Source organism: Amblyomma americanum, chromosome 2 (assembly GCF_052857255.1).
Source record: "Amblyomma americanum isolate KBUSLIRL-KWMA chromosome 2, ASM5285725v1, whole genome shotgun sequence".
Taxonomy (NCBI): domain Eukaryota; kingdom Metazoa; phylum Arthropoda; class Arachnida; order Ixodida; family Ixodidae; genus Amblyomma; species Amblyomma americanum.
In genome coordinates this window covers 52285772-52308389 of record NC_135498.1, presented here as the reverse complement: position 1 = coordinate 52308389, position 22618 = coordinate 52285772, and the positions used below count along the sequence as shown (strand labels likewise).

The 22618-nt window shown below is 46.9% G+C and overlaps 1 protein-coding gene across 5 annotated transcripts in view; it reads left to right on the top strand.

Moving 5' to 3' along the window:
* The first annotated feature begins 2707 nt into the window (after positions 1 to 2707).
* The window catches only part of LOC144121237 (uncharacterized), a 28733-nt gene continuing 8822 nt past the window's right edge, over positions 2708 to 22618 (top strand). The window contains exons 1-2 of one of the 5 annotated variants that reach the window (XM_077654343.1): positions 8315 to 8459; positions 19752 to 19878. In XM_077654343.1, coding sequence (XP_077510469.1) covers positions 19848 to 19878 — 31 coding nt within the window. In that variant the 5' untranslated portion in view covers positions 8315 to 8459; positions 19752 to 19847. Of the gene's footprint in view, positions 2811 to 8303; positions 8460 to 18573; positions 18698 to 19751; positions 19879 to 22618 lie in introns of those variants that run through there. The other 4 variants (XM_077654345.1, XM_077654344.1, XM_077654342.1 and 1 more) reach the window with 4 other exon arrangements.

Here is a 22618-nt window from a genome sequence, read left to right as displayed (position 1 = left end):
TCAAAAGGTTAGTTTCTAAAAATTAGTGGCTGGCTTTCCTGAAACAACTGGAAGATATCAAAAAAGTTCTCGCCGCACAACCCCTCAGCCAAACATTCGTCAGAACCTCCTTCCTCACGCAGTCAACCTTCCATCTCTTCTATACAAACAGCTTTGCGGGGTCTATATTCTGGAAAAAGAAAACAGAAATGGATAGAGTGACATGCGGTGGAGGAAAGACAAGGCTGTCGACGCAGCGTGTAATCGCAAAACCCGACCGCGATTGAGTATAGCCTTCGAGTATAGGCGATGTTATGCGGTCGTTTTCCTTCTCGCGGACCGAAGCAGAAGCAGTGGCCCCGAGGGCTTAGCGTACGCTCACAAATTGTTCTTCGCAGAAATCTCTTTGGTGACCTCGAAGAAAGAAGCATTTACTTGCAGACTGTCCGAACCTTCGAAAGCGTTCAATCTAAACCGGGACGGTGTTGAAACGGGCCTCAGGTAGACAATTTCTGATTGCTGCATCACGTCTGGAGCGCGTGCATAGCTAGTATGCGTTTCTATATATATATATATATATATATATATATATATATATATATATATATATATATATATATATATATATATATATATATATATATATATATATATATATATATATATATATATATATATATATATATATAGAGAGAGAGAGAGAGAGAGAGAGAGAGAGAGAGAGAGAGAACAGGAAACCATAACGAAACTACTGTCGAGTAATGTTAGTTATTATCTGCGACTCGACAGATTTCCGGTAAATCCTTTAAAACCGGTGTCCGGTACTCTAAAGACTGGCACGCTATCAGAGAGAGTAAACCGGGGGCTCTACATTTAGTGGCAGCTGTTTACTCCGCCTAAATTGCATAAGGAGTGAAGTGCATCCTTCGGTAGAGAGTAGAACTGCCTGCATGCGCACTCTTTTTACGGGCAAAAGAAGTTGAAGGATGGTTCTTTGCAACCGAAATTATGAAAAATCGTACGCGCAGCTTCCGCTCTTTATAGCTGACTCGGCTATGCCCCAGGCTGTTAGGCTTAAAAGCGTCAAAAACCGGCGCCAGGCAGCGCCGTTATTGTTGCTGCACCTCGCATTTTCTAAGATTGTGCATAGTATGCGCGGCTGTAAGAGCCTCGGCAGTCTTAATGGGGAGCACACACGGCGGAAAGCGAGCAATTCAAAGAAATACCTCGCTCTTTCAACCAAAAATAAAGCAAAACATAATGCCAACGGATGAAGTGCAGCGACCCAATATAAGTAAAACTTGGTGCCGGGCTAGTTGATTCTGCAGACTATCGAAATAACACAACGCAATGACAGGCAAACACACAAACCTGAAAACGACTCGGCACTCAACGGGCATCAGGTGATAGAACAGCTCATGAAGTAGGTAGACTCTTGGTCAGAAGTCTTAAGGCCACAGCCTTCAGCTGCAGCGAAATGATTGTTCCTAGAATGCTTCGTATAGCGGATCATTCAAAACCCAAGTCAAGCAGGAAGCTTCTCTACCGCAAGAAGAAAGCTTCTGCTAGCATTTTAAGGCCATTCGATTTTTAATAGTGCCATTCAGTTTTTAATAGTGCCGTAATGGCTCTGTTATTGTGGTTGAAGCGAAAAGCATTTGTCCTTAAGACTTTTGACCAAGACTGCACGTATGCTTATTACATTCCTAAGTGAAGCCTACCTTTATAAAAATTTCAATACCCAAGCCACAGAAAGTTTACTTACAGTATATGAAGAGTCTACTGAATTTTATTTTTTTTTTGTTGGCAAAGGGTGCACTTAACATATTGTGGTGCCGGTAAAGCAGTGCATGTGGTGGACAAGCCCTTCCACGTCTTCCATTTTGCGTACGCAGCATTGCCGTTATAAGAGCCAAAAATCGCCGCAAGGCAATGCTGTCTTCTTCATAACCTTAGAGTCGTAAAAGTTTCCAATGACCCTATCGTGGCCCTTCGTGGTACCTTTTCCAAGGGCGATTACGGGCACTGCGACACACGCACGTGCATCCTGCTCTTTCATCAACCTCCCTGGCAAGTCGTAGCGACTCTATTGACGGTTACTCCGGTGAAACTTGGACCGCGATACAGTAGGCGTGCCCCGCAACTTGTGGCCGTCGCTTCGACATCGGTGATCAGCGATAACCTGCCAATATTTTAGTTCCAATCGCCTGCGTGCGGTCTTATCATCTCAGACCATCCACGATACCTGAGCACGAACTCGGAGCACCCATTTTGCAAACATTGGTAAGGCGACAGATATGGCATAAAGGAAAAAAAAATTGACGAGCGGTAAAGTACCGGCTACACGGCGCAGTTTAGTCAGTTTTGCGTCCCCTCTCTGGGTCGCTTCAATGAATGCCTTCTCCCACTCTCGCCCACCGTCGCTGTCGCAAGTGAGCAATTTTGTACGACGCACTTAAATTGAAATATGCTATTTAAAATAGGCCGATAGCTTGTCAACACCGAAAGTCGAGAAAACATTTCTTATCGACAAAAGAAAGGAGTGCGAGTTGGACCAGCCAAGAGTGGTTATCAGCGTAAGGACAACAAGTGCGGTCTGTCCCCTCGTGCTTTCAATGCATCCGTCTCCGTCGGCGAAGCGGTTAAGCTGGCAGTACTCCAACTGAGAGGCGTATCTTCCGAAGCGAATAACAGAAGGAGTAAACACGTATTACGTCCCACTTCCAGCTTGTTCACTTCCCCCATGACCACATTACCACTCGCCCTCACGGAACTGAAGGATGGGGAGGGGACTTCAGGACCTTGCGCCGCTGACGACCAAGACTACATACGTACGTACATCAATGTTCGCCTCCGTCGGATACAGGCAGCGTAGCGTTGGTCATTTCCGGTTGCACAAATGAAAGATAAATTACGCCAAGCACATACGATAAAGGTCACCAAGAAGATGTAAGGCCCGTTGCAACGCTTTTCACAACGTGATGCAAGCTGCCCTGTGAACTTATCGCTGAACGGGCTGAGCAGTAAACCACCGGCAGGTCACATGGAAAAGCCAGTGCAGGTAGCCTTAGTCTTTTCCAAAGCTCACTTTTTGCTTTTCTGCGTGTTTTTAATATTTCTTCACGCTGGACAACACGGGCAACAGGCCTTATTCGCAAGCTTCTCGGGCCTGTCCATCACTCGGTTCCGCGCGAAACATGGGCAAACTCCTCTTGCATTAGCTCTATCAAATAACAAAAGAAAAACGAATAACAGTGTGCGGAAGTCAGCACCAGCAATGCTTTGACAGGGTTAAAGCCAATTTAAAAATAGAAAAATTCCTCCAAATGCACAAGAAAATTTTTTAAAAATAATTCAGCAAATGAAAACCAAGGCCTAGCACTGGACCTAAATTAATCACTGCGCAGTTATAGAAACAATTAAAGGAATGGCGGTAGGAGCCCAAGTGAAGGACCCTGAACAGGAGAACAGATGACAACATGGTGAATAGGGGGATGAAAAAAGGGCTGGTCTGAATGGTGTAATTCTGATCTCTCAACGGCACAGTGCCAGTTTCGCCTCTCAGATCGTCCTTCAACCTTTAAAGCAGCGAGTTTGGCTAAACACCATCTCAAAATGGAACATAAAACGTAACATACACTCAGAGAAGACGGAAAATGATCTTTGTGTTGTCAATTCTGCGTAATTCTACTCTCCCAACATTACAGTACCATAACTATGGGCGTCGCCGCTCGGTTCTTCTAACAGCTTTCTAAACGGTGATTCACACTCTGAAAGCATTAAATAAAGCAACCTAAAAGGTAACACACATCCAGGGGAAATGGGAAACGTTCTTCGTGCTGGTAATTTCTGGTATAAAAAAACACGAGAAAAAAAATTTTTCGGAAAAGGAGGCTCAAAATTCTGCATTTCGCTGGTATTAATTATTTATTACAGTGCAGCAATGTATCAAACGAAAATGAACTATTTACAAAGCTTTTAGTAGGCGGCATCATATACATATCGAACTAAAGAGAATTAGTGCTTTTAAATGTGCTCTTATCAGGTCTCATAAAATTTCTCCTATTTGTCTCTAGGTGGCGCCGCTTAACCACAAGCAATGGGTATATGAGCTGTTCAGCGAACGGAATCGTGTGGTCTGGTTACCATAAACAGAAAAAATAAAAAAGAAGCCGAGAACTATACAACACAAAACATAGGGCAAAAAATAAGCAACAGATGAAAACGCACCAGGTATAAAAGCGAAACAGTAAGTAAGGTTGAGTACATATTTACAGGATGGCGAATAGTGCCATAATCACAAGGACATTGCATGAAAGCATTATCCAAATAAATGCAACGATAACAGTGAAAAAAGGAAGGCAATTGGGAGAAAAAAACAAAAAAAGTGGAAGGAAGAAAGCAATAAAATGGTCAAAATAAGAAGCGAGAAATTAAAGGGAAACAGTAAGAAAGCAACGGTGGGTGGAGATTAACGGGACAGTGTGCATATGTTGGTTCTAAGCGAACAAGGAATGAGCTAGAAAGGATGTCATGTCGCTAGGACATAGGTCATGTCGCTTGGACTACTATTTATATATAACGGTTGGAATTTTCGGTTTAAACAAAAAAAAACACCGATATAAGCGTGCCGAATTTATTTTTTGAAATCCGGAAAAAGGTCAGTATTTCTGGCATGCCTTTCACATCTAACTGGCTATTCAGTGCCAGTAACAGTAGATCACAGCAGAAATTTAAGAATGTGCTAGAACCAGGAACGCGGTGAGACGAAGGTATGCTAAGAATTTAGTACGATGACTGTGGGTTATGAGACATTGATCCTAGAAATACACGTCGTTGCAGATATAAAAGCTCGACCACTTAGCTAAGCGCTACTGGCTATATCGTAACACCGTCTACTCAGAGTTGTCATCAAATCGGGGCAGTCGCTTCGTTAAGCAGGTTTTTCCGCTGCATGTAAGGGAATTGAAAACCTTTGGAACCGTAACAAGCAACCGTCAATGCGAAACGCTGCATAAACGGCATGAAGGTGTCGCGTTCTGGATTCCGCGGCAGTTCCACCGCTGCATCAGTACGTGGAATGTCAGGATGCGCTGTCCCTTCGTTCAGCGCAGAGTTAAAAAGAATGGGGCAGTCATATTTTTAGAACTAAGCTTTCTTATCGTTTAAGTTCGGCATTTTTGCTTCTGTTACGACTGTACGACTTTCTTCTTACGACAGTACACGTTCAGTGGCATATGAACCAAGGCACCCACACGTGGATAATCTATTTCGGAGAAAATGTTGCTTATTTCGCACGAAACGCGGACCACAGAATGGAAAAAAGCCAATTCAGCAGCGAGAAGAGGTCATCGATGCGTCGTGGGTGTGAAAAATGAGATCCATGCAAGGGGACAGAATGCCGAAAAAAACTCCGGTCCATAATCAGCGCGGAATTCGTTCCGGCTTTCCTCAGCAGCGCCTCTCGGAAAGCCAACGACACGCGATCGCATGCTCCCTTTAACAGTGGACCATACTGTACAACCTTTGCCAAAAGTATGCAACCCCATTACACGAATAAGTGGAGCTTTTGTAGCATAAATGGTAGGCCTTAAGTTCGGAGGGATAAGGAAGAGAGCTCCTTTCATCTACCTCAAAGAGATTTCGGGAGCTTCGAAAATTTGGGGGAGAAATGAAGGTTCAAGCGCATAGTTCATTTTTAGAGAAGCAGAAGCAGTCGCTGTCGCTGTGACTAGGCAGACGAAGGCTTGCGAGACATCAAAGGGTTACCAGGGCGTGCAATCTCCTGGCAATAGATAGTAGCCAGCAAGGTTAAAATCATTACCGCTACATAAAACGACCATCAGAAAAAGGCGAACAAAATTAAATGAAACAAAGTGGACCTGGCAACGCACAGGTTACAGGATGCTCAGGTCGCGTATCTGAGATACCCTTGCCAAAAGTGCACACATTTTTTTCAAGATTACACGAAGAGTACGAACAAGCTGGTTTTGTTCATGACAGGAAATGAGCCGCTTGCTCAGATGCCTCAAACGTAATGAACTTTCTACGGTTCTGTGGTGCCTTTCAGGAAGCGAACCTGCTGCATGTGAGGTTGAGGATCCTTCCTGTGAGAAATTCTTAAGTCACACTGGAAAACAGTTTTCAGGCAAGGTTCTTCCTTCGAAGGGCAACTCCTAATCATTTTTCAACATTTTGACTTGACTGTAGCAATATACTTCTTTGACCTCGCTGCATTAGTTCCGAAAATAATTCTGCAAAATAATGAGAACAATAATTATAAAACAGTACAAACCAGAAAACTGATGCTGAAGCTGGGTTTCGAGCAAAGTATGACGTCATGACAAGTAAACACATTACGTCAAGGATATTGTCACGAAACCTCTCTTGTGCTCGTGAGTTTGCTAAACTGACGACTGTGGTGGATTTCATAATTACCTGTCCGAAATTAGGAAAAACAAGCTCCATATTTCCCCCTTTTGCAAACGCAGGGTGAATATCGTCAGGCGAGCAGCTCATGACGTCACACACGCAAGGTTGCCCTTAGAAATCACCCCGATCGTGGCCGTGAAACGGGAAAATTTTTAATTAATTTTCGCTTAAGCATAACGCCGGCCGGCAACGAAATATGGCGCAAAGTATAAGAAGGCTCCGAAGAACCTACTGTGAAATTTTCAGTAAAATGCGTGGATATCAAAAACACCCCGCGGTTGTCCTGAAAGCCCCCGCCGCGGTGGCTTAGTGGTTAGGGCACTCGGCTACTGATCCGGAGCTCCGGGGTTCGAACCCGACCGCGGCGGCTGCGTTTTTATGGGGTAAAAACGCTAAGGCGCCCGTGTGCTGTGCGATGTCAGTGCACAAAGATCCCCAGGTGGTCGAAATTATTCCGGAGCCCTCCACTACGGCACCTCTTCTTCCTTTCTTCTTTCATTCCCTCCTTTATAACTTCCCTTACGGTGTGGTTCAGGTGTCCGCATATATCTGAGACAGATACTGCGCCATTTCCTTTCCCCAAAAACCAATTATTGCCCTGAAAGCAAACGTCGCTGGGGCTCGTGCTCTGGTCGTGCAGGTTCTAAGCATAGTAGGCTATGAGCAGCGTGTTTGGCAGATGTGTGGCAAGACTGCAGGTGCGACGCGTTGCCTGCTGCCGGATCCTTGAGCGTCGCAACTGAAACGCATAGGCGACTCATCGGCGAAATGTGTTTAACTGTAGACACATCTGCCCATTTACCTCGTAAGGCGTGCCCCGGTGTCGCGCCTTGTATCCTCTCGTGTTTGTGTCAGACAAGGTACGTAAAAGTCAGCGCCCATTGCTGACTTCAGGAGCGCAGTGAAACTGACGATACACGCGCCTCCCTTCGTCATGCGTTGTAGTCACTGCTGTCTTTACACGCTTCAATAAGCAGGCTCTGGAGTCTATCACGTGCACTGAAATTTTACGGATGCGAAGAGGTGGTATGTTATAAACTGCCCACTTTTTGAAATGCTCAAAAATCTCGTAAACTTATAATTGCCAGAATGATATAATCTCTGCTGCTGCTGAAGGATAGTCCTCGTCTATTTCCCCTGCGATTTCGGGGAACTCAGTGCTGTCTTTTACGTTTCGACAGTCCACGAGTGTGTACAGCCCGGCGAATTGTTGTCGTTGTTGTTGTTGCCTTGGTGACATGGCACATACCCACGACGGGGGAGTGGCCAGGGTTCAGTGGGGAGACCCCACAGAATAGGGTTGCTTTTGTTCTTGCTGCTGTCGCCGTCGTTTTCGTTGTTGCTGCCGCCGTCGTTGTCGTTGATGCCGTTGTTGTTTCTGCTGTTGTCGCCTTAGTTGCTGTGGAGGTGACCGGGAAGATGTCATAAAGCTAATTTAGTAGTTGAACTCGTCTTAGTAACATTGGCACTATGATAAAGTAAATCAAACGCAGTGTAATATTACAGCCAACTAAATAATGATGACATATAGACAAAGAAGACAAGCACCAGCCAAAAAAAAAAAAAAGAACTGAGAACAGACTTTTAGTCCTGTCTCCTCCGCTCAGAAGGAAATAAAGAATAAAGAAACTCTTGCTTCTTAATCTCTTGCACGAGTTTATTTTTCCAACTGAGCCAGACGTAGGCGCGTCTTTGCATTTCTGCCAACGTCCATTGAATGCGCAGTACATTCCAATATTCATTACCAGCTAGCTCAGCCTCGCTCAGATAGGCGCGACTAACCAAACAGAGCCTGCAGATGGTGCGCACTTTGTGAGCGCCCTTCGATCTCCCGCTCTGCAGGTAACAAAGGCTTCTCTCCGCCTGTTCCGGGAACGCTGACAAATGTTATCTGAGAAAGCGCAATGAATGAGCAAAGCAGAGAAACCGAGATAACGCGCCGGCCTGGCTGCAAGCACAGCCGTTGCCTTTCACTGCATGCGCGCGTGGATATCACGCCAGCGCGGAAAGCCGCTCAGTCAGCGCGCCATCTTGTCGCCAGGAAAAAGGTGGGTTTTTCCATATGGATCTATTAGCCCTGCAACGCCCGGCATATCGTGCGCAGTATAAACAGCGCATGTGGAAAGAGTTTGTGGTTTTAAGCGAAAGGACTGTTAGATTCTCAAATCATCGCATAGGCCTCATTTCTCAGCATACTTCTCTGAGCAAACTGTCAACTGTCAGAGATGCAGACGGCATGCACGTGAGGCCACTCACTGCGAAAGCTAAACGTTGCGGCGAAACAACGTGAAATTTCAACGAGCCCATTTCTACGTTAGCAGATGATGGAACGGTTATGAATTTTCGCTGTTGACTTAGTTGTGTGTCTTAGCATCTGTGCGCAGGCGCACACTGTAGACGCTCGGAAATCAACCTAATCGATTAGATTAAACTATATTTACGTAAATAACAACTTTCTGAATAAATCAAGCAGTTATTCAAATTTCTGAAATGTAGGGTTAAGCAACGAAGAAATCTGGGAATTTCAGAACATGTATCTCACATTTTCATTGCTTGTGCATTAAGGGATGATTTCTATTCATGTTTCAACCTTGGCAGTCGAGTCGTACTGCAGTGTATTAAGAATCTCTCCCATTCGAGGACGGTCGCTTGGCGCTCTTCAATGTGTCGAAAAACGGCGCCATTTTACGTGACCGAATGGCCGTATGTAAACTATGGGGAACTTGCGCTGAAGTTTGCGGCGCCGATTGCAGCGCCATAACACACTGCCTAGCGAGAAGAGCAAGCAGTTTTGGGTAGTACTATTAGTACTTTTCCGCGCTACCTTCAAGCGCTTATTGGCGTGAGCCTCCGCGCTCTGTCGAAGGCGCACGTGCCGTGCGTCAGCTATCTGGGCTACGCCGAGAGAAGCTGGGCAATGAATGCTGTCAGCCAAACGCGGGTATCTAATCGCGCAGAATGTGTTCTCGCGTTTGCAGCGGCCCAAGCGGCTGACAAAAGCAGTTTTGAGTCACCGAATGGAACAACTGCAGCGCCATCTTGGCAGCGCAGGTTCCCCATAGACTTAAGACGCGGTTCAGTAGTGGGAGCCTGCGTTACACTTACTGCAGACAGCTCGAAACCTTGTCTTGCTCTAACGTGCGGTCAGGGAGTGCTTGCAAAGATCAAGAATGCGAGCCGGGGGTTAACCTTGGCGAGCAACAAGAAAAGCCTTACACAGCGCAAGCGAAGGCGGTGAGCACAGGCAAAGGGATGACAAATTGCGGCGGAAACTGCCCGCATGAGGTACAGTCGGGGAAACAAGTCTCTGGACCGCGTGCTCCGTAATTACTACTACTATTACTAGCCGCCGGCAGGAGACCACACTAGTGGAGGTGAAAGTCATTATCAGGCTCCTTCATATCCCCCAAATATTGTCTCCAGCCACTGGCTAATAGCAGAGCTATCAGCTTCGTTCAGGGAGCACGAGGTCCTTAGACTTCTGTTCCCGACTGTACGCTAAAAGAGCGGATGCGTTATTAGGCATGTGCCTTCATTTTTATAGAAGCGTAATGCGCAGGTCAGACAACCAACCATCTATTTGAGTGTAAGGGCGGATACCAAGAGAAGGCTATCGCAACTGAAGGTGCTAGTTCTGGAAAGTTACATATTCTTTTGAAGTTTATAACGTCCATTTTTTATGGGCTTCAGTGAAGCTATCTTGAATAAAGAGAAGGAGGAGGAGGCACCCTCGCGGAATAACGAAGCCACGGAAGGTGGAAAACAGGACATATTGGAGACCACTGATGTATTTCCTTCGCCTAAACGTCGTGCCGAAAACAGAAGTGGAAAAAAAAGTGCAGAAAGGACAACTGAGCTGTCTGAGAAGAAGTTATTTATTGCGGACAGTTCCAAAATGAACAACCACAGTAAAGATCAAAATCATTTCAAAAGGGAATATGACAGAGACCAACTAAATCCGCCGACTATAGGAGGCGACTGAGCTGGAAATCGCTCCAATGAGTTTCTCTAGACAAAAAGCTTCGGTATATTTATCCCAGGCAGGAAACCACTGACAGGTCCATGTGCTCTATTCGCCCAGCATATTACGCATGGCGTGTAATGATGTCTTTGTCCGTTTTTCAATTTCTCCATAGTGTTTGCTTTCGTTCTTTACTTCATTATTTTGGAAACACTTTGCAGCGACGAATTAGTTGCTAGACAGCCCTTGTGTCTCATCCTCTTGCTGCCCTGTTTTCTACATCCATGTGCGCGCTGTGTGCGCCAGAAGTGGAGGCTCTTTGAGAGAGGCACATTACCCGCAATGTACTCAAGTGCATAATGAATATGGAGGACGAGGCACCCTTTAGTAATCACTGCAGAATAATGATGGGTGTAGTGGTCGTGGCTGCGACAGTTGCGATGATGATGATTTCGAAGCAGTAAGCATTCGGTGGCGCTATCGCTGCCCGCTTCCCTCGAGCATCACTCTTTGAACAGCCTTGACAAAATACGCTCTCCTTACAGAGGCGCCTCGATCGAGTGCCGATATCGCTTACTGTATAAAGATAAGCGCACCTTCTTCAATTTCTTCGTCGTCGGAAACAGCCGGATATCGATTCGCTTTGCCCAACAAGTTCTCTAAGCGCCCTCCTGTGAGATCATCGCACGCGATGTTCCGCGTCACACGACCGATTGCGCCACAGAGGCTCAACTATCTATTGTTGCGGCGCAAGATGGCGAGTGCTATAGCCCTGGCCACGTTTCGATGAATGAGAAAGTGTCAAGACGCCTCGCAGCTGAGATCTTGAAGGAACGCATTATATGTTACATTTTATTGCGGGAATGCATTATTCATCTGCATTTTCGCTTTCTATTGTGTGCACATTTCTTTTCGTCCGCCTTCTGACGGAAAGATAATTCACCCGGATAGCAACCCGGATGCAAGCTCACCCGGAGAACGCTAAAGACCGGCTGGCAGCAATGCATAATTAGGCAATGGTTGCTGCTGTCTATTTGAGTACGTGGAGAAAATAGCGCGTTCACGCGGGACTCAAGAAGCAGCGCTAACGCGTCAAAGAGGTGTCAACGTGCTGTTTTCTCATGATGCTCTCAAATAACGTATGTTGTCTCAGAGTCCTTCAATTTGGTTGCACCTTGAGCGTGATTTCTATACGCGTCGTTAGATAGCGCTCCGTGTCACCATACTGCCACCATCATGAGTGCAGCGTTGTGTTTTAGAAGAAGACGAAGTTGTTCTTGGGTGTTCTACCTTCGTGCTCATTGCACGACGACGCAGTATTCCACTACAACAAAGAGCACCTATGACCATTCGAACACTGCATACACCGCCACATGTAGCGTGCAGTGCGTACAAGGCCGCACAGGTAACAATAATAATAAATGGTTGTTGGGGAAAGGAAATGGCGCAGTATTTGCCCACATATCGGCGGACACCTGAACCGCGCCCTAAGGGAAGGTATAAAGGAGGGAATGAGAGGAGAAAGGAAGGATGAGGTGCCGTAGTGGAGGGCTCCGGAATAATTTCGACCACCTGGGAATCTTTAACGTGTACCGACATCGCACAGCACACGGGCGCCTTTGCGTTTGCCACGGTCGACCGCCAGCCACGGTCGGGTTCGAAACCGGGTACTCCAGATCAGCAGCCGAGCGCCTAACCACCAAGCCACCGCGGCGGGTGCCGCAAAGGTAGCAGAACAGGTTATCATGTGATGAAAAGAGGAAGTGGTAGACGAAGAAGGTATCCTCGATAGTATAAGTGGGCTTGTAATAAAGCTATCGAGCGATTTGCAGAGGAAAGGCGCAGTGAACAGTCACGAACGAGGTTTTCTGTCTGATCACACAGGTAAAAAAAAAACGGCTGGCGGTTTATCACTACTAAGCATGAAATGCTGTGCGAAAGCACAGTTTTCTGCAGGTGGACAACGCCGCCACATATCTGAAAGCATGATTGAGGTGTCCACTGACCCAGGGAGCCAGTTAAGCGCGCCTTCAACTTTTTCATCGTCAATGCCAATTTACCCAATGTACGCCGGCGGCCTATGCTCCAGTGCCGCCGCTCTGCAGCAATGTTGTCGACGCCAACGCGTGTTGCTCTAGTGCCGTGAAAGACGCGGGTTCGATCCCAGCCGCCATGGTCGCAATTCATTGAAGGTGGAATGCTAGAGACCCGTGCGCTGTGCGATTTCAGTGCACGTTAAAGTACCCCATGAGGTTTAAACAGTACAGAGCCCTCCACTACGGCGTCCCTCACAGCCGGAGTCGCTTTGGGACGTTAAACCCCATAAAAACAAACCAAACGTCAGGCTATAGTGTCGTATTAGCGCGGGCATGACTGCAGGGTCGTTACCTTGCCGGCTATGTCGGCAAGCAGTGCGACCCCGCTAACCCTATTGAAGCGGTAAGCTAAGAATTTTTTTATGTCATGTACGCTCTACCTAGGCACTAAGACGAGCGTAGGGACGAAGCAGAAATTTTTTCTCTCAGTTCATGGCAAATGTGTTGCGTGGGGTGATATATGCTATCCGGGGTGGGGTGGGGGGGGGGGGGGGGGGGGGGGGGGGGGCTCTGACACAAGGGTCATTGTCATGAGGGAATGTGCGACATCCCTTGTGTCACGTGACCCTTCAGAAATGTGTCGCCATCTGTGGACATGCGATCTAGGTTGGCTTGAGGGTGAGAGTTTTTTTGTATTTTGCTCCTCTCAAGTCGCACAGGTCTTAAACTTGATGTGGTCGACGTCGACACGTACATAGGCGTACACTCGACTGCGAGATCACAGCCTGCACTGTTAATGTTGTAAACGTTAAACGTCGGACAATTTTCAACAGTCGATTGAGTTGAAATTGCTTTTGCAAATGGATAAGGCAACCCCTAGGGGAGAAACTTGGCGGCTGTGGCAACGGTTACAGATAGAAGCGCCGTTCCGGGCGCTTTCGGTGCAGTCATCATTAGAGAGTTATAGCATAGCGCAATCTGCAATCACCGCTTTCGCAAGGGGCCACTGCGCATGCGCAGAACGCCGTGATGGCGCCGGATGGCGCCACGTGCCCGTCACCTGCGTGCGCGCCTGCCGCGTCGAGACCAATCAACGCGTAATCAGTGGTCACGTGGTCACAGGGATCCGCGGCAGCGGATCCCTGTAGCGGATTCCTGTAGCGGATCCCTGTAGCGGATCACGCTATGCTATACCTCGCTATTAAAGGGGCAGTTATTGTCGCGTTGCCGGCTGAAAATTCTGTCTCAGTACGATGATATAAATAACTTCTGCCATAGGGACGGGATTAAAAAAAACGGATCAAGCCATAGACTGTGAGCGTTCATTTGTGCTGATTACTCGGCGTGTGGATGCCTTGCGTGTTCTGAGGCGACGGCATACTAGCCGCCGCTCGAAAGGGCAAAGAAAACGAAGCTTTGTCTGCGTCCAACGCGTACTGATTTTTTGTGCTTCATTGCCGCACATATTCTAAAGCCTTGCCACGCACAGCAGCCTAATAAACATGGCCAACATTTTTCTTTTTCCGAAGGAGTCACGTACACCAAAATCTAATCAAAGAAAAAGGCAATAAGCGTTAACACTCACAGCTGAGAACTTGCCAGATCTCTTAATCTAAGTTCCTGGTAAGGCGCATTTAAAAGCAGGAATAAGGTACCTGCATGAAGCCCTTTATGTGAAAACTCGTCAAACAAAAGAAGATGCATATACACTCGAAACGGAATTATCACCTAGAGTGACAACCGCCGCTGCCAGCTTTAAGAGTAGTTATTTATGGCCACTGGCTGCCTACTGTCTGCCGTCCACGTCACCTTATATCTCTTCCCGGAACACTCTCAGCACTGCCTTCTATGGTGAGGAATGCAGGCTATCAAAACGTATACGCCGTTGCAATGATTGCACGACGGATGCGGAACTGCCGGCCAATACAGCGTGTCAAGTTGGCACACTAGAGGATTACTCAGTCAGAAAATTGCAACACGAGCGGCACTGTGACGCCCAAGTAGAGAATTAAATAAAGTGAATTGTCATTCCGCGTGATTATGGACAGCCATGGGGTACATTTTAGTTCGTGCTGGAGTGCATAAAACATGCTTCACTTACTTTTATTGGACTTCTGAAAGGGGCGTTGCGGTGTTACGACGTTATTTTTCTCTCTCTGCATTGCTACCTGAAAGGTGGAAGGTGTTTGGCAGGTGGTGTACACAGCACTACGCTGCCGGACAAAGCCGGACACTTTTTTTTCCATGTTGGGGCTTATAATACGAGCGCCTTAAAACAGGCGTGTAATATTTGTTTCAAAGCACACTGGAGCTTATCTTTTCCACTCCCACCGTTCCTACGGCTCTGCGCACCGTTCTCAGGAAGAAATTCAGTCTAGAAATTTGGCGTTCTTAGTTCTTCCATGAGGAGCCTCCTGGCCTTGCAATGAGCACACGGGCCTTATTTTCTCAACAGTTTTAACAGTGCGTGCGCTGACGTGAATTCGATTTGCTTCATTTGAGACTGGCTGTCAAAACTGTTGAGAAAATAAGGCTCGTGTCACTCGCTCAGTGCAAGGCGAGGAGGCTCTCTCTCGCTCTACGTGTGTGTGCGTGCGTGCGTGTTGTGCGTACGTGCGTGGCGTGCGTGTGTGTGTGTGTGCGTGCGTGCGTGCGTGCGTGTGTGTGTGTGTGTGTGTGTGTGTGTGTGTGTGTGTGTGTGTGGTGTGTGTGTGTGTGTGTGTGTGTGTGTGTGTGTGTGTGTGTGTGTGTGTGTGTGTGTGTGTGTGTGTGTGTGTGTGTGTGTGTGTGTGTGTGTGTGTGTGTGTGTGTGTGTGTGTGTGTGTGTGTGTGTGTGTGTGTGTGTGTGTGTGTGTGTGTGTGTGTGTGTGTGTGTGTGTGTGTGTGTGTGTGTGTGTGTGTGTGTGTGTGTGTGTGTGTGTGTGTGTGTGTGTGTGTGTGTGTGTGTGTGTGTGTGTGTGTGTGTGTGTGTGTGTGTGTGTGTGTGTGTGTGTGTGTGTGTGTGTGTGTGTGTGTGTGTGTGTGTGTGTGTGTGTGTGTGTGTGTGTGTGTGTGTGTGTGTGTGTGTGTGTGTGTGTGTGTGTGTGTGTGTGTGTGTGTGTGTGTGTGTGTGTGTGTGTGTGTGTGTGTGTGTGTGTGTGTGTGTGTGTGTGTGTGTGTGTGTGTGTGTGTGTGTGTGTGTGTGTGTGTGTGTGTGTGTGTGTGTGTGTGTGTGTGTGTGTGTGTGTGTGTGTGTGTGTGTGTGTGTGTGTGTGTGTGTGTGTGTGTGTGTGTGTGTGTGTGTGTGTGTGTGTGTGTGTGTCGTGTGTGTGTGTGTGTGTGTGTGTGTGTGTGTGTCAGGTGTTTCCACTTAGGTGACCAAATTTTTTAAATAGGCTTTTTCGTGTATGAAGGCGGCGTCAGCGGCCCAATAATACCTGCGTTGCCAGGCATCAGAAAACTTGTAAATAATGTTAACTAGTCAGTCGCTCAACTAATTCCTGATAATGAACTTTTTAACTATAACAGTTAGGCTACTCGTAGCCGGTCGTTAGTGATGGCCATATCAGTTTTTCTAATTTCGAAAACACGGTTACCCTCGCCGCTGTGGCTCGACAAAATCTGGCTGTGTCGTGCGAATATACATGCGCTTTCGAAAGCATGCAGGCAAAGCAACTCCTCCAGTGCACGCGACTAGCAAAAAACGAGATTTTTTTTTTGCGTGTGTACATATATATATAGCGCTCCAACTGTCGCCGAAGTCGCAGACCTGCCCGCCGCGGCAGCAACGTCGAGACTATATAAAACACGTTTCTTTTTTCTGTTTGTGCTGGAACTGCCGACTGTACACACAAATAGACGATTATCAGTACATTCTTGAACACTGGAAAGCTAAGCTCGGACGCCGCGAGCTGCCAGCCACGTGTATTGGCCCGCGCAAGGCACTATAGCGACGTGTGGTTATGCAATAGGAGCCGTACACGAACGTGAAGGGACTGCCTCTGAAATTGTTATCTACCAGGTGCTCGTGAGAAGGCAAAGTTCTTCAAGCTGACGACTCTTGCTGGTAGCATGATTTGCATAGCCGCGGACGGTTGTCCTTGAGTAGCGCGTCCTAAGTGGCGTCCAAGGAACAGCGATCGTATCGACGAGGCCAGCAACCGAGTTGCCTGATGCACGTGTGAGACCCTGCATACCTGCACACATGCTCTGCACACGAGCAAAGTACAACAAAAAGTGAAGTGACATATTTAGCACTGCTCCTCAGAACTGTGCCAATAAGTTTCCTTTAAAAGAAGCATTGCACGAAGACGGGTATAACGTATATTGGCTCTGCTCCAAGTGCGTCGTTCGAGCTCTGCTGGAGGCAATTGGCATCGCATATGCAATCCGAACAACCTGAATTAGAAGCGTGCCTTGACTTCTTCGGAATGAAGAAGTACATTCCGAAGTTAGACGCGTAGCTGCAGGCCATGTTTGCACACTGTGTTTATCTGTGACATGCGAAGCGTCATTTATTATGTCCCTCGTAGATGTAGCTACGGCGTACAAAGCATTACCCTACCATTAATCTAATCGATGTTTGGCATAGACTTCGAACTCTTCTTTTCACGAGTTGGCATTACGTGTGGCAGCACGGGTCGGATTCCCTTTGGCTTCAACACGCAATAGTGTCGCATTGCGACAATAGATCCCTTACAAAAATTTCTTTAGATAGTCCATAGACTGTCCATAGGCTTCTGTCTATAAAGTCTTTAGACTGTCTATAGACAAACCCTAGAGAGCAGTCTATAGTCCGCACAAATCGTATAGGCAGTCTATAGACTGACCATAGACTTTTGTCTATAAAGTCTATAGACTGTCTATAGACAAACCCTAGAGAGCAGTCTAAAGTCAGTATAAAATCGTATAGGCAGTCTATAGACAATCTATAGATTTATGACCATGCACATATAGTATACTTTTTTCTATATGCAGTCTTAGACCATGAATAGGCAAAAAGAAATATCTACAGGAAAGTAACAGAGTCTATAAGAAGTCTATAGACTGTCTACAGACCATGTTTATAATCGAAGTCACTTAAAAGCTGTATTCGCCGAGAACTTTCGCATGAGCTTGTCGAGACAGAAACAAGTTTTGCTATAATTAAAAATCAAGCTATGTTGTATTGTTTTCTGCTTCTCTACCTCGTCCACGTGGCACTGACAACAAGAAAGCCGTGTCGTTCAGATCACGTGGCGCTGGTCCCCAGTAATGTCCAGTTTCTGTAAACCTTTTCTAAACTTTCTATTCCTGTTGTGCACCCGTCCTCAACGGACTTTGATTAAAAACGGAGAACTTAAGAACAATTGTTTCAATGCTTATTACAGGAAGACGCTCTTCTGGTGACGTTTCCTTATATATACCGTGTTTCTCCCATAATGAGCGCACTCGCACTTAGACCGCACCTCCTACATTAACTCTCACAATGCGCAATTTATTTCACTCGCTTAATGAATGCACCTATCTTTTGGAGCGCAGTCCGCTGATGATCATATGAAGTGCTAGCAGGCGCCCTTTTATGACCGCCGGAAAAACTACAAAATGTTAAGATTTCTCATTACATCCCACCGGACGAACAGGCAAATAAATACTGAATTATTATATAAAAGCCATATTTTTGCCTCAAAAATACTATTTTTGAAAATCTAAGTCTTCCTTGTAACACCCGGTGTGCGTGTGTGTGTGTGTGTGTGTGTGTGTGTGTGTGTGTGTGTGTGTGTGTGTGTGTGTGTGTGTGTGTGTGTGTGTGTGTGTGTGTGTGTGTGTGTGTGTGTGTGTGTGTGTGTGTGTGTGTGTGTGTGTGTGTGTGTGTGTGTGTGTGGTGTGTGTGTGTGTGTGTGTGTGTGTGTGTGTGTGTGTGTGTGTGTGTGTGTGTGTGTGTGTGTGTGTGTGTGTGTGTGTGTGTGTGTGTGTGTGTGTGCGTGTGCATACACACCGGGTGTGTGTATGTATATATATATATATATATATATATATATATATATATATATATATATATATATATACATTCGCAGTGCGATCAGAGTAACCTGCCTAGCGTCCAGTGAAACTGTGCGGCAACGTCACTCGTACAAAGTACGGTAGAGCTCAGCTACGCAACACGCCCCTCATAAATACACGTGGAAATGCTCCAAAGGCGCGCGATACCGAAGGCGCCCACGTGGTCTGCCCTCGCAAACACGACCAACTCCATTGTCAAAGAGGGGAGATAAACGGGTGAGCCCAGGCTATTCCGAGGCATCGTTCGCACACCTCTCCAGCACCGTAAGTACGTGCACATATTCTCTCCGCCAGCACTCGTGCACTCACCGTAGCCTAAGTGGAACCTGATCGGGCACACGCTTTTGCTGACTCATTGACCATCGTACGCTGAGCATGTAATTTAAACTTAACCTTCGCCACCAAAACGGCTTTCATTTTTTTTTATTCGCTGCCAGTCCCCAGAAAGGGGGACAGGCTGGAAACGCCTTTAATTACCCTGAATAGGTTATACAGTCGAACCTCGTTAGGCGCAGTGTAGCCTTAGTTGATTTCGCGCCATTAAACTCAATATAACCTAACCTCGTTACAACGAAGTTTACGGGGCCCTGCTACTACTTCGTTATAGCCCGTGTTGACCGAGGCTCCAAGGAGAGTAATCATTCCTTCGTTATATCCAATATTCCGTTATAAACCATTTCGTTATAGCGAGGTTCGACTGTAGTACTATTCTTATTCGTTCACTTAAACAGATCGTTCTGAGAAAGTGCCTGATTCAGCTTCTCTAGCATCAGCTTTTCCGGCCGCGTTCGTGGCTTAAATTCGGTACAGCACTCGAAACTTCGTTCTCAAATCGTTATAAGCACTGAAGACAAGTTCGGTTGACGGTGCGGTCAACTCATTCGAGGCCTATCTGTACGATCTAATACAACCATGGTTGGTTGCGCTCTACTACATAGCTTTATCTAACTCTTTTGTTCGGCCTGCATTTGCAGTCGACGTGCTGAGCGGCCTGTCCTAATCCACTGGCAGTAGTCAACTATTCTTGGACAGTTGACACACTCAGCGTGATTACCGGTGCCTACTCATCGGTTTTTGGCACCTTCCTAATGCATTCACAGCTTTCCGGACGAATCCACAGCACCCGGTTCAGGTGCAGTCTCTACGCGTCCTTCTCCAGGAACGCGCCATAGCAAGGGACGTGCCCATCGAAATTCGATTCTCTATGCGAATGTTATCAGGACGACTTCAAAGCAGCCTTTATCTCTTCCTGCGCGACACCACCTCGAATATCGTTCCGTCGGACGACACTTACTCTCACTGTTCGCCCGTGCCGTACACAGAGGACGCTTTGCCTGCGGCGAGCACGGAAGCGACACCTCGTGGGAAGGACAGGCCACAGCGCAGCGTGAGCAGCTTGGAGCACCTCGGCGGTGCACATGGGATGCGTCGAGTCCTCTGAAATAGACGGTACGCGTAATACTATACTGCGTCCAATATAGCAGACCAAAAATTCTCGCTACTGCTTGCGTCTCGCAATATTTTAACTGGCAGCAACTTCGCGAAATTTCTCCGGCTACTTGAGTCATTACAGCAGCGAGTTCAAACTGCACGAAGAGAAACGCCTACTACGGACTCTGAAGAGCGCTGGCGCTAGTCAGCTCTAGTGCTCGTCAGCCCCGCTTGCGAGCTTCCTTCTTTCGCTTTCTTGCTCGCAGAGTTTGAACGCAGTTCCGCTGATTATGTTATCCTCACCTTCTTTATGCGACTACGGCCGCCTTATGCGGGCTTTTTGCGTTGGTTGCGTCCGATGGAGCATTACCATGCAGGCGCCTATTGAACAAGCGGCGGCGGAGTCAACACCTTATTGGTTGACTCACACCGCACAGAAAACTCAGTTGACTGAGTGTCGGCAACAATGTCTAATTTAGGGTACAGGAAAAATGGTAAGCGGCTGCTGCCGACATGCACTGAGGATGGTGTAAAGTCGTTCCAAGCGTGCTTGTTGAAAGGTCGGAGTTTTAACACTGCTAGAATGGTGAAGATGATGAATTTTTATGCCGCAAGGGCAGCTCCGGCCAAAGAGCGCCATGGCACAAGGTAATTGTTTTTACACAAGGTTGAATTAAGGACCCATTTTCCAAGCTTTTCACCCCATACAAGCCTGAGCGCCAGGCCAGGGGAAAACTACTAACCATTGTATCATCGGCGTGTATCCGGCGACACTGGGTGTCGAATCCCACACCTCCCGCATGCAAGCTGCTAGAATATACAGGTTACTCGCACAATACACGAAAGAAAATTACAGTGCTATTTGTTTCTTTCTCAAGAATCATTACTTCTGTGCACATATATAAATCTAGTTTATCCTGCGCTGACTACCTGATCACCAGCTGCGAGAAGAAGAGGATCCGCAGGATTCCTGTCGTTCGGAAATTGGATGCACCAACGTGAGCAGCTATAAACAGCCAGAACTTCTATTCTCGCCCGCTTTAGATATATACCTACGAATGGACGGATTACAAGTAACATTAGAACATACTCGCCTAAGGCAAGACATGTGTGGCGCTGTGTCTAGACTGAACTCGGAAAGTGAAAGTTACTTTCGCACATAAATGCGCTCCTCAAAAGACTTGCCAGAACTGTCCATCGTACGTGCATTTACTTTGGAAGTAAGCAATAATCAAGCCGGTTATTTTACAGGCATACCCCCTAGAAGGGCCAAGAAAAAAAGGAAAATCTTCCCGTACCGCCCAAGAAACAACGGGCTTGTCTTACAGAGAGCGCGCGTGAGCATAACCAGTGTTACATGAGTAGAGAATGAGTTCTGTGTCTGCCTTGATCTGTGGGCAGTTGGGATACCGTGAGCTGTGTCACGCCATCCGAAGTTGTAGAGATTCAGTGGAGTGAGGCGAGTGTTAGTCTGAACTTTGCGAAGGACGTGTGCTTGTTCCGTGTTCAGTGACGGGTGAGGTTTTGAGGATGTTTACCCAAAACATACGTGGATAATCAACTGGCCTATGTTAGAGTTCCCGGTGTCCGAAAAAGGAAAAATATCCACATTCACTCGTGCAAGGTCTACTCATGCCAAACCTTATGTGCTGTCGTTTTTGCTCTCAGAGATTAGATAGGCGTGGCTAGCAAACAAGCCACCGCCCTTAGTCCAGCTGGCTTCCCTCCTCCATAAGGACCGCCTCATATATTCCGCTTTTCTCGTTTTATAACTCGCCCGATTGTTCAGGTTTATCAGCTTTAATAACCGCTCTTTGCGCCGCTATTTTAGCACACAAGTCGATACCTTTCACTATACCAACTTGTCGAGGTCGGTGCCATTATTTCACAGCCAGCATACTGAAACACTATGCCAACATGAATAGCGGAAAAAAGTATGGCGAAAGTGAGAAAAGGAGACCGGATATTGCAATCGGAAGTGCCGCAGGACGCTAGTATTCCGCTTCGGCACAGCATAGCATGTTGGCAACTTTCTCAAGCTTCCCAAGACGGTATTTACATTCTTCTGAAATGTCACAAAAGAAATAAAAAAAGATGTTAGCTGTGCTGAAAATGTGTGAAGGGAAGCAGCACGTTGGTCTTGATAGCATAGCGCGAGATTTCCTATCTATCTGTTGTATTAGGCGGCTAGAAAAGCTGAAATCAGTGTAGGCACTGAGTAAAGCATAAAGTAGAATCAGTCGCAGTTAAGGCCCACAGATTTGCACCAGCTATTTCGTGTTCACCCACTTAATTATAGCGCCGTTTTGCTGTCGCATCAGAGCAGCTATATGCTTCGCGCTCCCCCCACCCCCACCCCCACCCCCCTCCATTTACCACATACATACCGTATATTACATACCCAGTCTTACGAGAACGCAGCAACAGCTGTATTCACGTCACAGCTTGTGACAATAAATATCGCCCGATTATTTCGGCAGTCAAGAAATGACAGAGTGTGGTGCCCAAGGGACCATCAAGCCGAGAACCGTTCTGGAATTCGAATTCGTCCCCTGAATTTCTGAATCCAGCTGTGCCTTCCACATTTGGAGGCAAATCTTTGAGGGTCTACGCCTCAACTATTTATGAAACTTGTGAGGAAAACGTACCCATGCAGGAGGTAGGCCTGTGAGTTCCCTGACGAAAAAAAAACCATCCTGCTGTCACCGTATATGCCACATGCATACGGCATGCACTGAGTGCTGCTGCTGTGCTGCTG